The sequence below is a fragment of the Folsomia candida genome, unplaced genomic scaffold, assembly GCF_002217175.1.
Source record: "Folsomia candida strain VU population unplaced genomic scaffold, ASM221717v1 Fcan01_Sc006, whole genome shotgun sequence".
Taxonomy (NCBI): Eukaryota; Metazoa; Arthropoda; class Collembola; order Entomobryomorpha; family Isotomidae; genus Folsomia; species Folsomia candida.
Window position 1 is genome coordinate 8,299,481 of NW_019091198.1, and position 16,535 is coordinate 8,316,015.

The 16,535-nt window shown below is 37.5% G+C and overlaps 2 protein-coding genes and 1 long non-coding RNA gene across 6 annotated transcripts; 1 reads left to right on the top strand and 2 right to left on the bottom strand.

The window, feature by feature from the left end:
• Window positions 1-1,169: 1,169 nt before the first annotated feature.
• Window positions 1,170-12,736, top strand: LOC110851061 (JNK-interacting protein 3). Of its 4 annotated transcripts, none has more exons than XR_004835123.1 (24): window positions 1,170-2,394; window positions 2,496-2,729; window positions 2,795-2,915; window positions 2,987-3,388; window positions 3,472-3,526; window positions 3,614-3,636; window positions 3,813-3,902; window positions 3,979-4,014; window positions 4,248-4,265; window positions 4,479-4,593; window positions 4,668-5,000; window positions 5,091-5,255; window positions 5,800-5,911; window positions 6,098-6,274; window positions 7,229-7,424; window positions 8,223-8,519; window positions 8,591-8,660; window positions 8,792-8,818; window positions 8,898-9,114; window positions 9,199-9,370; window positions 9,450-9,734; window positions 9,832-9,948; window positions 10,910-11,128; window positions 11,678-11,811. XR_004835123.1 is itself a non-coding variant. In XM_022098697.2 (23 exons), the coding sequence occupies exons 1-23, from the start codon at window positions 2,323-2,325 to the stop codon at window positions 11,815-11,817; spliced, it is 3,474 nt and encodes a 1,157-aa protein (XP_021954389.1). In that variant the 5' UTR covers window positions 1,170-2,322; the 3' UTR covers window positions 11,818-12,736. The 4 variants fall into 4 exon arrangements, 2 of the variants coding, with proteins under 2 accessions (XP_021954389.1, XP_035708625.1); XR_004835124.1 differs by having other exon boundaries at window positions 10,910-11,098; XM_022098697.2 differs by lacking the exon at window positions 10,910-11,128 and having other exon boundaries at window positions 11,678-12,736.
• Window positions 5,795-6,249, bottom strand: LOC118436010. The gene is made up of 3 exons (XR_004835125.1): window positions 6,117-6,249; window positions 6,008-6,056; window positions 5,795-5,924 (listed from the first exon to the last, which is right to left on the bottom strand). It is a non-coding gene; the product is annotated as an uncharacterized LOC118436010 (long non-coding RNA).
• A 7-nt stretch (window positions 12,737-12,743) lies between the features above and the next one.
• Window positions 12,744-15,126, bottom strand: LOC110851543 (CD82 antigen). The gene is made up of 5 exons (XM_022099364.2): window positions 14,052-15,126; window positions 13,773-13,970; window positions 13,452-13,628; window positions 13,099-13,308; window positions 12,744-13,023 (listed from the first exon to the last, which is right to left on the bottom strand). The coding sequence occupies exons 1-5, from the start codon at window positions 14,133-14,135 to the stop codon at window positions 12,892-12,894; spliced, it is 801 nt and encodes a 266-aa protein (XP_021955056.1). The 5' UTR covers window positions 14,136-15,126; the 3' UTR covers window positions 12,744-12,891.
• Between the last annotated feature and the right edge of the window lie 1,409 nt (window positions 15,127-16,535).

The following is a 16,535-nucleotide window of genomic DNA, read 5'->3' on the forward strand; positions in this document are numbered from 1 at the left end:
ACCCATGTAGATTAATTGTATAGTAATCAAAATCACCTATAACTAGTCTGAAGTATGTAAATGTATGCAAATCATGCAATAAGAAAGTCTCATCTCCAGCAGGGAACTCTATCTTATTAACGATTTTTTATTTAGTTTATTTAGTTTATACAGCTTTTATAAATTTTACAACCTTAATATGTCATGGTTTTCAAACCAATTTTGTAAACTGATATCCATTAACACTCGAATAAACGTTGAATTGAATTGAGCAGTGATTTGTCTGGGCTGAAAATTCATGTAAAATGGTGTAATGCAAACCAATTGATTATTCCAACCATCTCATTATTTATCTTTGTACATGATTAACTTAACTTATTGTCTTCTTGACAAACTAAAGAACAGATAAAACCTTGGGTGACAATATTTGACTTAATGCATAATTAGATAGTAAAATTAATATCCTCTTCACATTCAAACTAAAAACATGATCCATTTTTATTACATGGAGAGATTGAACCGAGTGCATTTGATCCATGTCGTGAATCCATAATGATCACACCAGAGTCAGTCGTAACTCGTGCATTACAAGAGATCGACACACATAAAACCGGATACGATGCTTTCTCAGTGATCCCATTTTCTCGGGCATGTTTCGACATTTGCATCCTATATGCAAACACATGGTGCTTTACTTTTATCGCCATAGGGCCAACTATTCTCATCATTCTTATGTCTATAACATCAGTAGTAGTTTCTCGCATGAATCCTCTCGTCCGTACGACAGGACGCATCCTCTCATTAATTACATCTCATGAATTGCGAATTACTATTAAAAAGAGGTTCGTGATTCTGAATACGACTTGATTAAACAGGAAGAAGAAGAAGAAGACGGAGTTGCAAAATCTGTAGCTGAATTTTTATCAGACTTTCAGACACTATTGTATCCATTCAACAAGGCTCAATCCCTTTCTTGTCCTCCAAGAACATTTTCATTCGCCGGATTCGCTGGCTGGCTGGGGATCGATCGTAAAAATTCGGGGTGTTTTACAGAAACCCGTGCTACGTTTCCAGAGTCAAAGTATGAAAATATTTCTATACCACGGAACTCTGGATTTCTCCAGGTTCCTGTAATATTAAAGGAAAGGCAGGGTTTTTGAACTCGTGAATGCACCAGATGATCTTAAAAGCAACTCTTTCTCTATACTTTCCCCTCTTGTACATGCAGAACTGTGATGTTTTTCCTGACATCCGATCATCTTTATCATTAACTCATCCAACCAACTTTCCCGACAGGACGAGTCGTCATCATGCTTTCGTAATCTCGTCACGAATACACCAGCTGCCAATTTCTTAACATCTTCATCATAAATATTTTCGTGTACGTAATCCACCCACAAAAAAAAACACCTTATTATACCACCGAGTCACCGTCATCCTTAAATTCATTCATTCATTCATTGATGAAGCATGAGGAATCAGTGTGTGTGATACTATTATTAATCGCCATGTGCCACTCTGTCCCACCACAGCAACAGGAATTCATTGTTACGCCAGCTAATTTCATGTGACGCAGTGGTCATGGTCAATTCGTTGTTGGTGGATTTCATCCCATCTTTTACACATTTATTGCGTCGATCTCTAAACAAACTCTGACTTTGTTCCACCACAAATTTTGGCGAGATTATTTTATTGGTGCGTTTTCGTTGACAATCAGGAAGTGAGGACAGTGAGGAGTGGAGGATTTTGTGTAAAAGTGAATCATCATCGCAATATCATCATCATCGTCAACCAAATGCACGGGAGAGTATTATTATTACATCAACTCTTTCCCACAACCCTTTACTTTTAACACGTTAACATACTATTCATTCTCAACTTTTTACCAGTCACCAACAACTTTGTATTCTTTTTTGTACTACTGCTCCGTATTATTATTAGCTGATTCAATCCGACCCACCTGAATCACGTGCTCTCTCACGTAAAATCAGTTGTTCGAAATGTTGCTAATTACTAAATGTGTTCTAGTTGACCGTTAATATCTACAAGGAAATATATAAATATTGGGAAAGGAAAACTTAAAATAACTACATGTTAAGCAAATTGCGTTGCACAGCATCATTTTAAGGTCACGGTTTCACCTAATAATATTTAACTTTTCCTGAGGGAGGAGATCAGTGGTGGTGGAAATGCCATTGACATATAAAAGTGACAGAAGATTAGGTGAATTCTTCTCTGGAAACGTGCTAAAATATCGAGAGGCTAAAATTTCGCCAAACTTTGGCATTTAATAATACTCCACCCTTCCCTGTTATCAAAAGGAGTAAAAAATTTTGACTCAAAATGGAGCACAGGAAGGAGGCGGAAGCTGTCTACTTTGCACAAGAAGACTCGCATATAGTCATGTCGGAAAAGGTAAATAAGTAATTGATATGTTTTTTTTTGTAAATATTAAATTGCAGTACAGGTATCATAGTTTATTTACAATGTTATGGATGTCGTTTTGATTTGCGTAGGTGCAAGCCTTGGCAGGAAGCATTTACCAAGAGTTTGAGCGGATGATTGGCAAGTATGACGAGGAGGTGGTGAAGGACTTGATGCCTTTGGTGGTCAACGTGTTGGAATGTCTGGACCTGAGCTACACAGAAAACCAGGAACACGAGGTGGAGGTGGAACTGCTCAGAGAGGATAATGAACAATTGGTCACACAGTATGAAAGAGAAAAGGCCTTGCGTAAAACTTCAGAACAGGTTAGAAAAATCATGATCATAAGTAACGCATAGTTTGTTAAATTTGAAATTTATGAAAATTTCAGAAATTATTAGAACTAGAAGATCACTCGGAGGAGACAAATAAAGATCTAACTAGCAAAATTGAGAGCCTAGAAGCAATTTTGCGCATGTTGGAACTTAGATCGAGAAATGGGGCAGACCATGGTATGAAAATTTCGAACAAAACGAGCCAGCAGTGAATAAATCTATAATCATTTATATTATGTTCTGTACAGTTTCACGCCTTGAGGAGAAAGAGAACGAAATGAAAAAAGAATACTCCAAGTTACATGACCGATACACCGAGTTGTTCAAGACTCACATGGATTACATGGAGCGTACTAAAATTTTAATGGGAACTGATCGCCTTGAAAATTTCGGCATATCCGGAATGAATAGAAAGTTAAACAACCTAATGACAAGGTCGGCTGGTCCGATGTCATACGGTTTTGAATCACTTGCAAATAATTCTTCAATGATGAAGTCATATACTAGTCCAGATGGGTCAAGTGGCTCAATTCCTTATCAGTCTGGCAACATGCGGCCTCCAAATATACAGGAAGAAATGAGTATGGACGACGTCTCGGAAGCTTTGCCCGACAGCGAAGTTCCTAATGGGACTGATGACGATTTTGATGGTATAGATTTTTTTAAGTAATTAGTTTTCTAGTAAGCACTAAAGTTTGGATTAAGACATGGTCTGTAATTTTATAATCGACAGAGTTATCAGAAAGCAGTATCCAACAACTTCAACCAGCCAAAAGTAAAACTAAAAAGTAAGCCAAAACCATGATTCAGTATTATATACCGTTTTTCATTTTGATTAGTCAGTTAGTCAATTGGATTTTTGTATCTGTTTTCAGGGAGGAAAGAACAAGTAACACACGTGAGTAGATGACTATTTTCATTAAAAGTTTGATGGAAAATCATAACGATTTGAGAGTAACTGATTCCACTTGGTGAAAATGAAGCTTTTCGTCATCATTTCATTGTTATTCAATGGCAATCGTTTTTGAACCATAGAATACCAAATAAAATTAAGTACTAATTAATTTAATTTAGATGGGACTGATCGAGGGCGTTCAAATATCCTGTATCAAGAATGCATTTTCCAAGATCCAGAACTTGCAGAAGAATCAAGTGAAATCACAGGCATGGATATTACATTACTGAAATATTACATATTTCTTCATTTCCTTGCGTAACAATAAGTGGTCTTCTTTTACAGGAAGCTGGGTACACCCTGGAGAATATGCATCGAGCGGTAAGAAGTTCCATTATTCTTGTTTGCATAATATTAATGAGGAACCTCATATCATTCCTTGGAGTTTTAAGAACAAGTCTAAACTGTTGTACAGTATTTGTTAATCATGATAATAGTAATAATGTACATACATATAGCAAATTTAATGTACTAACGTCTGCTATTAATTGTTTTTCGGTGACCGCTATTTCTTAACACTAATCCTACTTTACTGGTGGCCTTCCCGTGTTTAGTCAACGACAACTTTTTTGGTGAGTGTGTGGCTGATCTACTAATTATTTCCTTCCTTCCTTTTACTAATAATGTGTCCAAACAATGTGTGTGTCTAAACCTGATTATACTTAAAACTAGTCTTGCACGTACCATAAACCTTCTGAATCCTTTTAACATTATTCTTATTGACGTTGTAATATATTTAGTATGAAAATGAAATGAGTTAAATTTTGACAATGACATTATTTCAGGAATGGGAAAAGAGGTGGAGAACCTGATTTTAGAAAATAGCGAGCTTTTAGCAACAAAAAACGCTCTCAATATAGTAAAAGATGACCTAATCGCAAAAGTTGATGAATTGACAAGGTTATTTTTCAAATGTTCTTGAAACGTATTAACGTGTCTAGATTTGTGAACTAATTGTAGTAATAATGTTGCAGTGAACATGAAATACTACGGGAAGAAATTACATCTATAAATGCATTAAAAGCCAGAATGAAATTGCGTAACACAGAGCTAGAAGACGAAATAAAAAAGATCAAGGAGGAGTATGAAAAGAAGTCACAAAACAAATCTGATGACGAGGACGATGTCCCACTTGCCCAGAGGAAGCGATTTACTCGTGTGGAAATGGCCAGAGTTTTAATGGAGAGGAATCAGTACAAGGAACGCTACATGGAACTGCAAGATGCTGTCAGATGGACAGAAATGCTTCGAGCTGCAAAACAAGACCCCTCTTTGGAAAAGCGAAACAATCGGGGGATTTTTAACTTGTGAGATAATTTCAAAATCTATATAGTTTTATTCGACCACATTCTAGTCATGACTTTTTTTACAATTACAATTCATCTTGATTATTTTAGCTTCAGCAACTTATTTAGCAAGGGAGCCTCCCCTGCCGGCCCCATTACGACGGATCGACTAGTGTCCACCGGTGGGATGGTGCCTCACGTGTCTCCCACGCGCAACCCTACCACCATGAATCAACCCGGTTCCGACACTTTTCGACCAAACCGTACCTCGGAACTGTAAGTTTGTTTCTTGGACCTGATAAACATGTGATTCAGCAATACGTGCGTGTATACCTACATATGTATTACAAGTAGTTTTCTTCCATCCCCTTTGTCCGGGTATTTTTGGAGGCCTTTTCTTGGCTTGTATTGCTTTTTTGGTTTTAAAAACGACTTATTGTTTTACTTATTATTTAGTTGTTATTGTTCTCGACTGCTGTTAAGAAAGCGTAATGTTCAGTTACAAGGTTGTGACCTACTTTCAGTATTTCTGTATTATTTTCCAAAGTTTACGAATGTATGAATGGGGGGATTACGAACGCATTAAAGATTACGCAATAAGTTATCGCATTATGTTACGTTTTATTTTGTTTGTTTCTTATTTATTCGTCATTCGCTTAAATCCTACTTAAATACCTAAGTTGCCAATTTCAACATCTTGGTGGATTTGTCTCAAGAGGGAGAGCTTATTAATTCTTTCCATCACATTATTCATACAGTAATTAGACCTTGTAGAAAATGAATTTAGAATGAGACCTCCATTTTTGTTTATCTGGCGTAGCTCTGCCGATAAATTGCAACTGCGTCGATTGGGGGAACCACAACAGCGGCGTGATACTGCGACCTACAACAAAATCAAGGCCCATGTGCGGAAGGACGATGGGAGAATGCAGGTATACTGGCATTCTAGATCAATGAAATTATAGGATTTCCGTTTAAATATTTCTTACTCCTTTAAAAAATCGTCACGTGGTATACATATTTTGTACCCAGATTTTAATTTTTGGCCGCTTTTAGTCATTACACAGGGCGAATTTCCTATATAAAAACGGCAACCAATCAGTATGAATCTAATTTAGGCTTACGGATGGAGCTTACCTGCAAAATCCAACCCACCCAACTTATCCAATGCAAGCGGTTCGGACAGCTCTCAACACTCGAGAAGTCAATCTTCAGACAGTCAAGCTGGACGTCATTTACCAGTACCAGTCCCAATTTACTGTAGGCCTTTCATGGAACAAAGTCCTGGGATGCGAGTCAGTAACACACAGAGATCCGTGATTAATTAATCGTGATTAACGGATTAAGGATTGGGATTAAGGATTAATAATCCTTAATGCTTAATCCCAACAAAAAAATGTGTGAAATCAATCCTTAATCCTTAATCCCGACGAAATATTTTTGCTCCATTAATCCTTAATGCTTAATCCCGACGAAGCATGCCCAAATTATTAATCCTTAATCGTGATTAGGATTAATTCTCACGAGAGATTAATACTGCGAATGAGCAAGGTAACAGTTATTCTCAACCATGTGATATTTTTCCATTCTTTCTACTTTCCTCTCCTGAAATTATCTAGCATGCATTATATTTTGTAACTTTATATTGTTGCTTCCATAAAAGTACTGATTCAATCGTTAATCATGGCGAACAGGAATCTAACTGAACTGAAAGGTTTGCCATTCGTTTTGACCGGCACATTTTTTGATGTCGAAGAACTTGACAAGTCTTGTGGCTCTGTAAAGGCCAGGGGCATAGCTTGTGCACCAAAACTTGCCGTAATTGGCGGGGATATTATTCCAACATTGATTTTTATTACGTACTTAACGCAACACTACTATATATTGCACGTTTTGTAAGTATTTGAGATTTGACACATTAATATCGCTGTGTCGATAATTCTGTGCAGGAAAATAAAAATTATATTAATCCTTAATCATGAATTAATCAGGATTAATTAATCCTTAATCCTTAATCCCGAATTCAAAAGCATTGTGAATTAATCCTTAATCCTTAATCCCAGCAAATTGAATTATTTAATTAATCCTGGACTAATCTAATCCCGGAATAACATTAATCCTTAATCCTTAATCCCACAAAAAAATTCATTAATCACGGATCTCTGGTAACACACATACTTAATACGTGGAAAGTACTATATATGAATATTCACCTGGCGTATGCTGACAATTGTACACATGGATTGCAGATCTTTTGTGCATCCGGAGTCAATTTATGTCCTCCTGCAACTGGGGACAGACCGAGTTACTTGTCCCATGTTTGGGTTTGCACAGCTACCCATTCGACCAGTAGAGTCAGTATCATAGATGCCAATCGACCTGCAGAAATTTTGTTAAGTTTCGAAGTCTGCTCATCTCATCTTTTATGCATTTCTTCGGTACCTGGTACGTACGAGAAAATATATAACCAATCCATCTCGATATGTATATTATGATAACTAAGCTGAATAACCTTAAGTACTGTCCCATCTCGATTTCCTTTCGGATGGTCCTTAATTGCCTTAGTTCCTTAATTGATAGATAATTTAGTGTAACTTAAACTTTGTCATAGAACGTACGGTGCAAAATCACGTTTTCGAGAAAAATTTAGCGAAAGCTGCACCAAAACGTGCCAGTTTTTCAATGCTAGATAACAGCCTTCGGAATGATGAAATGAAGTTTATAAATTATATGCCTGTCCATAATTTCATGCTGATCACCAATATGCAAAAAACGATGCAAGCATTTGCCAATTTTTTTTCGAATTTAGAAAATTTGCAAAATTTTCTAAATTTGAATTTCGTCATTATTTTAAATTTCGACAAAATTTTATGTGAAACTTCGTTTAAGTATTACAAAAAAGTTTTCAAGAAGGACTTTTTTCTTATTGCAACAAGATGGACGAAAATTTTCAAAGATTGAAATTCACAATTTTTCATGAAAAAGATAACATGCCAAATGCTAGTCTATTTTACGTATTTTTCAAAAATTGTTGGCGATATTTAATTTTTGCATTGGAAAACTGGCACGTTTTGGTGCAGCTTTCGTCAAATTTTTCTCGAAAACGTGATTTTGCACCGTACGTTCTATGACAAAGTTTAAGTTACACTAAATTATCTATCAATTAAGACCATCCGAAAGGAAATCGAGATGGGACAGTACTTACGCCCTTGCGAGGCCTTAATATGGATTGATGTTTATCAGGAGCGACAACAGGGGACTTTCACGGGGATGAAGGGATCTCTTCCGCAGTTGCAGCTGCAATGGTGGATGGGGTAGTACCGGATGGAATAAATCTAGATTACAAGACCGTTATTGCAGAGACTGATAGCAAAAGTCGGCCTGAGGAGGTTGGGGGTAATAGTGATTCTCCGGAAGATGCAGAAGGTGCTTCTTTAGCTGTTGAAGCTACTGCTGAAAACTTATCAGCTGAAAACCAAGATGAGTTGAATTCAGAGTTAGAACCAAGATCGACGAGTCAATTTGCGACAATGTGGCTTGGTAAGGATACCGAGTATCCGATACTCGTTTTTTGATTGCAGCAAAGTTGTAAATAACTCCCCTCTTTATAGGAGCTCAAAATGGATATCTCTACATCTATTCTGCAGTATCTCAGCGAAATGTATGCCTTCACAAAGTTAAGTAGTTTACTTTATTGACATATGTACTTGAAAAAGTCTAAACCTTCACATTATGTATGTATGAAAAGATGAGAAGCCGGTTTATAACCATTATTTTATTTTTCATAAGCTATATTTTAAATTTACAGTTAGACTTCCGGATTCTATACTTGCCATATCGTAAGTTTGTCATGTCAAACTTTTCAACTCAATGAAGTTATTTTTTTAAACATTGTTCTAAATTAATGATTTATGATAGGCATCATCGTGGTCGCACTTTTGTTTCGATGGCAAATGGAACAGTTGCCATATTTAAGAGAGGTACAGACGAATCATGGGACGTGTCAGGTTATCATCTTGTCGACTGGGGCCAACCACACCATTCCATCAGATGTCTTTCTGTGGTGCATGAAGAAATATGGTGTGGTTTCAGGAACAAAATTTATGCCATTGATGTCTTGACGTTGCAACCGAAGGTATATTCTCGTGTATTGCATTCACATCTGAAATATCATTATAGCTCGTCTCTTACTCATTTCTGGTATAATTGTTTCGCACAGAAAACATTTGAAGCTCATCCCCGCAAGGAGAGTCAAGTCAGACAGACGGCCTGGTGTGGGGATGGCGTCTGGATCTCAATTCGGCTTGACTCAACCCTACGCTTATACCATGCTAGAACCTATGAACACTTGCAAGATGTCGATATTGAGCCATACGTTTCCAAAATGCTGGGTAAACAAATTTAGCCTGAAAGTTACTTTGGACTCGCACTCGACGCTTGATATATGTACAACTTTTAATTTTTTTACAGGGACTGGAAAGTTAGGATTTTCATATGCCAGAATCACAGCGTTATTAATTGCTAGTCAGAGGCTTTGGATAGGAACCGGGAACGGAGTCATCATCTCCGTTCCCCTCTCCGAAACCAGCTTTACGAGAACAAATCCATTTAGTAGTCAAAAGACACCTGGGACAGTGATCCGATTCACTGGAGATGACAACTCTAGAAACATTCCCTACTGTTCCATGCCCCAGGCTCAGTTGTCCTTTCACGGCCACAGAGATGCAGTCAAATTTTTCGTGGCCGTACCTGGTGGTAAGTTGGTCAAAATACTAATTTACTTAGAATATAAAATTTGTCTAATGTATGCACATACGCATATTTGTAAATGCCAATACATAATTTGATCCAGGTGGTAACACGAGCGTCGATCCTGTACCGGATGGAGAAGTCGATCTTGCAATTCGCACCTTATCAGACTCCATGCTGGTCATTTCGGGGGGTGATGGATATGTCGATTTCCGTGTCGGTAAGCACTTCCAGACCGTTAATTTTTTTAAAATTAATCAGGGGGTGAAGCGGGGCGAAATCCCTTTAAGGAAATGTCTTGTCTGTCCGTTTGTCTGTCTGTATCCACGATAACTTTAGAACGGATCCGAATTTCCACATGCGGTTTTCGCCAACGTGTTTCTAATTTTTGAAGTACTGATGAGTTCGAAGATGGGCATTGTAGGTCATAAGGTCACGGCGCTACGGGGATGAGACCAATGGTCAAACGTGTCGAATTTTTGGTTTCAATCGTTTTAGATATAGTTTGGGGCGAGGATTTCAGAAATCTATATAGTTTTGACGTGCCATGACCGCATGACCGTGTAGGCGACGCCAAAGTCGAAAATGTCGAATTTTTTGCCTGGATCGTTTTAGACGTAGTTTGGGACGAGGATTTCAAAAATCAACATGGTTTTGATGTAAGATGATCGCGTGACCGTGTCGCTTCACCCCTTTGCTACATTTCGTTTGCAACGGTTACACGATGCTTGTTTCTGAGAAATATGCAGCAGCAACATTCATTTCCACCTTCTATCGTTCATTCCTCTTATTCACTTTTAAGATGATAATGCACAAATTAGGATAGCAGTAACGCCACGAGACATGACTTCCCCATAAACTGCACAATTATTTACCCAAATATTGTAGGGTCGGTTATGAATGTGGTCACCCAGGAGAAAACAATCTGGTGTCTTCTTATCAAATTTTTTGTCTCAATTTTACAAACACTTCCACCACACCCTTTTTCTGTCCCTTCACCCATTACTTGCTTCTTGATGAAAGTGTTTGTCTGAAATTTGCAATTGTCCAAATTCCATTCCGGCAATCCTCCTTTTTTGTAATTGTATTACTCTCTTTGTCTGTCTATTATTCCATTTTTTGGTTTAATACTTGGTCATCTTATGGTGTTTTGTGTTTGCAATTGTGTACGAATGCTGCAGTTGACGAGACCGAAGGGGACACGGCCAGTCATCTCATAGTGTGGAAGCTACCCTGCTCTGTAGACGCATCTCCCCACAAGACCACCACTTTCACCACCGACCGTCCCAGCATTTCACCAAGTCAAGAGGACTTGTAACTTAATTTCACTCCATACAATCCTTGGCTATCACACGTCACTAATTTAAATGGTATATAACAAAAGGAGTCATTTCCAAGTTGTGAGTCAAAAATGCTCTTTCGTAATTATTTTCGTAACATTTGTGCTTATAAATTGCCTTTCAATAACAAGACCGAAATTATAAATGTCGGGTCAGCATTTCAGCAATAATAAAAGATTAAAACAGACTTGCAGCTTTTGATTTATTTTCATTTTTTGCTCCTGCAATTTAGTCGAAGTGATGCATAAGTACGAATACATTTTGTTTGTATGGCTTTTGTGTAGTATGGCGTGTGACATTTCTTTTTTCAACGGTATTGAAAAACTTCTTGCCATCGTGTGCCAGAAAAATCTGAACAAATGACACTACTCGTTCTGCCATAAATATAGCAGCATCCGAAATTCATAATTCCGGATTGGTTTGTGTGCATGAATCATAACCACTTATGTACAACTTTGTAGAGTGCATATGTACATAAGTAATGTAGCATTTTCTTGATATGACTATGAGCTGCTGTTGAGTTGAGACAAAACTAATATAACAAGCATCTCGTTTTGTTTGTTGGATTCCAAAACATCAAGTTAATTAATTATAAATGACAATTTTCAGGTGATGGTGACGACTCTTCAATGAATTTGAAATCAATGTCGGACCCCAACCAGCCAGGGGATAAGCCACACATCATCATTTGGCAAATACCGTCTCTCACGCCTTCCCCACAACCCCAACAACAAGAACCCACGAAGTAAAATTAATTATTACTTGTCTAAATTAATACTAATTTCATTGGGTTAAATGAAGAAACAAAGTTGCTTCAATGCTACATATTCACTACTGGATGGATGATGTAAAAAGTATTGAAATTTGATTTGAACCAGTCTAACAAAACCCATGGCCTTTTATTTAGTGGCACGATTATAGAGGGACTGATACCATTAAGACACTTCTTGACACTTGACACTGCTTGACCAAAGTGAACGATTGAAAGTCGTACATATAAGTACTGACTTCAGCGAGGTGATAATTTTACGCAAATGCAAATAGCAACAATTTTATTATTTTTCAACTAAATTCCCTTAAGACATGAGAAATTGCAATTATTATTACAACGAGAGATTCTTGATACTAATAGTTTCGTACATGTTACGGATGGATTGTATGGAATCGTGACAGCTTGTTTGTAATATTTATTGTATTTAGTTAGCCGATAACTAATTGCGAATGCGTAACAAGTAAAATCAAAACCAAAGTGTAGAATGCAAATTCAACAAACCAAAGAAAGAAATAAGTGACTTGTGGTATTATACGAACTCGCCTAACTAAAAGTAAGATAACATAAAATTAGGATTTAGTATGACATGCAATGCTTAAACTATTGCATATTATTCGTAGAGAACGCTAATAATGTACAGCTGAAATTTTATCGCAATTATGTAAGAACAATTTGTGATCATTGTTGCATTATGATTTCTTAATTAGGATTAACTTATTGACACTGCAATTTGTATGAGTTTAAAAATTACAAAATATTGTTTTATTAATTAAACTGACCAGAAATAACTGATTGATGGCTCCACCTTCTTCCGCAATCGAAATTTAAAACGAAATGAAAAACAGACTGATTGATTCAAGAATAAATATTTACGTACTTTTTATTTGTACGTGAAAACAAACATTGACGTTGGATATCTGTTGATTTATTGTCATTTTTGAGTATCTCAGGACAAATTAATTAACTAATCCTAGTAATACATAGTTAGTTGCATTCATTCATTCAATAAAATACTCGAGGAGCAGATATAAAAAAGACAAAGAAAGACGGCTCAAAATAATTTTCTACACAGACAAATAGCCGTCGCTAGCGTGGCCATTTGTAGGAGAAGAAGCGTCAGTCCCATCCCCACCAAGGTCAACGTTTGCTTCCTGAACCACTGGTCAATTGGAGAAAGGCAGCCCTGGAAAAGTTATTAATTTAAAATTAGGCAATTTTTTACATGCACATTCCGAAAATATTTAATTTCGCCACGCACCTCTCTGTATCTGTGTCGGAGAGGAATACTTGACGGGGATTGGCAACTGGACAGGTTGAGGGGAACAGGATTGAGGAAGGTGGGCGGGTCGCTCAGCTTGTCGTCTAAGGGACAACATGTCAACGGGTACAAGAGATCCTTGCCCAACCGCTTTGTTCTCCACTCGGATCTGTCGTAATCGACATCGGACTCAACACCGCAGCAATTGAACTGCAAAAGGAGGACGAGGAGGATTACGTAATCATACAAAGTGTTTTTGTGGCTTGCTTTGACAGCATCATGAATGACACGGAGTATTAGATTATGTGTAACGAAATCATGAGCACGGACAAGTTTGGGCGTAATAGGCTTACCCGAGATTGTGCAAAGTCAAAGGATTTGGTGAAGGATTGCTCAAGCCCGTACTGCGTTTGAAGTGTTGCTGTCAATTTCGTGTTTTCAATTTCACTCCCAAAGTTGTTGTGGTACATGAGAAATAAAACCCCCAGCCCGAGTTCTGCCAGAAGGACTAAACATATGCAGGCGATGTACTAAATAAAACACGAGAGTAAATTATTAAGTGACGCATAAAAGCTTTCCAGGAAATCTATCCTTTTCTTTTACAATACGATTTTCTGAAATGTCAACCAAATTTGTGGATACTAAAGTATTTATAAATCGTATAAATAACGCACCCATCCAATGGAACACCTTCTGGCTGCCACAGAACATCCGATGATCGAGCTGCCAATGACAGAAACTCCGATCCCGAGCATGGAACTTGCAATCTGAGTCAAAATAGCGGACCCAGGAGAGATCAGTCGAAAGAGGAGGTAGCGTCCCGTGTCCTCAACGACGTACACGCCCAGAATGAACACTCCTATGCCACATGCCTAACACGAAGATTAAATTATTTAGCAAACTTCAGAGAGAAATACTTAGCAGTGCTATTTATGAATGATTGATAGTTTTACTGCAAATATCAAGTTGATGCAGAAAAGCATGGACCCTCCAGAATTCTTTGTCCGCTCGGGCCTCCGGTGGTAATCATTGGCCATTGTAATTACAAGTTATTGATAAAACTGACCGATTCGTCACAAAACTTCCACATCACCACAATTAAAGATTATTACTTATTAAACACTCGAATTAAACAGTATGATTCGTAGAAGCATGACTACGGTCAAAACGGTGTATACGATGTTTCAAAGAAAAAAGTCACATTTGCGTAGCCATAAAAAAAGGACACCTTGAACAAACTAATATTTTTGATTACATGATTAGTTTAGTTTTATAATTTCTTGTTAAAAGTGGTCGTAATTTTAGAGGTATTCGCATATGAAACGAGGAGGTTTTTGCAAGTATGTAGCCCAGTTGTGGTTAGCACACAAAGGTGCTTATTATTATTACACCGTGAGAAATTCAACCTCATTCAATCAACCCCTCATTCGTCTTCTTCACCATACATCACATCGGGGCGTCTTTAATATCTTCAATTAGGGAAACAATAATTGGGGTCACTTTTTTGCACTGCAACCACGTTCAAGAATAACAAATTCTATACGAATTTCCCCAGTCCAGCACTTATATGCATATTCCAGGAATACTGTCGAAAGAGAAATGAGCAGAGTTAGATGGGCTTCCGATTACATGCGCATTTTTGTAACTGCAAAGTTTCAACAATTTTAGCAACCAAATTATTCGTCAAATTTGCTCTTGCGTCACTTCACTTCAGTTCACTCAGAATGAAACGTTAACATAAACGCTTCACATTTTAGCTTCTGGACCAGGAGACGAACTCGTATAATTTCTCCAGTGGTGGTGTCACTGTCCTGGCTATTCTGCTCTGGAGTTAAACAAAGACTAGCCAAACAGACGCTGGGAATCATTGTGGCAATAAAAATGCATTGAACTTATTTAGACTACGATCAAATTATAACTGCACCTTGGTGATTGTTGTGCTAAACCTGTAGCGTTGAATGCTAGATTTAACACCCATAATCCGCATTACGTCTGCAAACAGGAGCGCAGCCTAATAACTTGCCAATGGGCTCGTGATGTTGTTTAGTGAACCTAATGAAATAGCAATGGTACTTATGCATGCTATTTGAGATACTATGTACAGCGTCGTAGGTAAATACGTACGTTTGTATAATATCTGTTGTGTAGAAGCTTCACCATAGTCAAACAAACACAAAGGGCGAGGGTAATATTTCCGGTCAAAAATCAGGATATTCGCTCTGATGAGTATTTTACATCACGCCGTCTCCTCCTACATACAAACCTGTGAGACAGATACTTTCATAGGCATTTGCTGTAATAGCTGATTCATCTCGCTCAATTTTTTGGGTGTAAAATCCGCTTACGTCATAATAATGGACACTGTGTAGTAATCGTGTATGAGTATAAAATGGGATATTATTATGTTGCAGGCAGGAGTTATTTTCTCTCGGGCCTCTCACCTTATCGACAATGTGGGTTGGTTGTTGGTCGAGGTTTTTTGGCTTCTCGTTTCATGCGGGACCATGTGTAGGCAGGTATTACTTATTATTGTTGTATTTTTTCTGCGATTTTTCCAGGTGATATGCGTTTTTAGTGTAAAATTGTAGCGTTGCTGATGCTAAATTATATTGATTTGTAAGGCCATGGACCTGCGGACTTTGGAGTACATGAATATGTATTTATTTATATGGTACATGCCTACGTATGCAATTACTAATACGGTATTACATATTAGCAATACTGTTAGTAATGGGAGTAAAATGGAAGGGTTACATTTATTGACTCACCCGACTCACCCCTTGATATATACCTGTGCATATATAATAATTTTAATAAATAGTGGTTATCATAATTTGCATATAAATCTATCCGATTATAAATTATAAACATGAAATTATGCTGCATAATTTACCATGCGTTATATGAATCATATTCATAAAATAGCCTTTGATTAATTACCGATTATACAATTGTCATTACTTGAAGGAGTGGATAAGAGTGGATCACACACGCTGTTGTTTTACCGTATGCACCAGCATAAAGATTTATTAGCGCATGCATCCATATGTACACTCCTTGCATCAAGATGCGAATTGTTTTATTATACAAGCTAATCCCTCTAAAACAGTTGTGAGTGATAGCAATCCTTTCCTCCTCCTGCTGGAATCCAATTACTGAATCAACTCAACGAAATAATAATTGGATCCTAGCATAAACTATTTATTTGACTCGACTGTTATTGCTACTTGAAATGAACTAACTTTTGCCCAACCAGCCACCCGAGTACCATTCCTCCATTTAAATAATCTCTCATTTTCATTCTTCCCCGGAAATAATTCCACTTGTCGGGTTTTATGTCAAATTGTGACATTTCCACTCCGCCATGAAAAGAGAGACGAATGGAAGTCAACTGGAAAGTTTCCTCGTTAAACCGCACTCCTACAGATTCGTAGCAT

Coding starts and splice junctions, on each gene's coding strand:
- LOC110851061 (XM_022098697.2), top strand. CDS start 2,323: ATGGAGCACAGGAAGGAGGCGGAAGCTGTCTACTTTGCACAAGAAGAC. Junction 3,637..3,812: donor GGAAAGAACAAGTAACACAC/GTGAGTAGATGA, acceptor AATTTAATTTAG/ATGGGACTGATCGAGGGCGT. Junction 4,594..4,667: donor AAAGTTGATGAATTGACAAG/GTTATTTTTCAA, acceptor ATAATGTTGCAG/TGAACATGAAATACTACGGG.
- LOC110851543 (XM_022099364.2), bottom strand. CDS start 14,135: ATGGCCAATGATTACCACCGGAGGCCCGAGCGGACAAAGAATTCTGGA. Junction 13,971..14,051: donor GCATCAACTTGATATTTGCA/GTAAAACTATCA, acceptor TCTTCGTGTTAG/GCATGTGGCATAGGAGTGTT. Junction 13,629..13,772: donor GAAGGTGTTCCATTGGATGG/GTGCGTTATTTA, acceptor TGTTTTATTTAG/TACATCGCCTGCATATGTTT.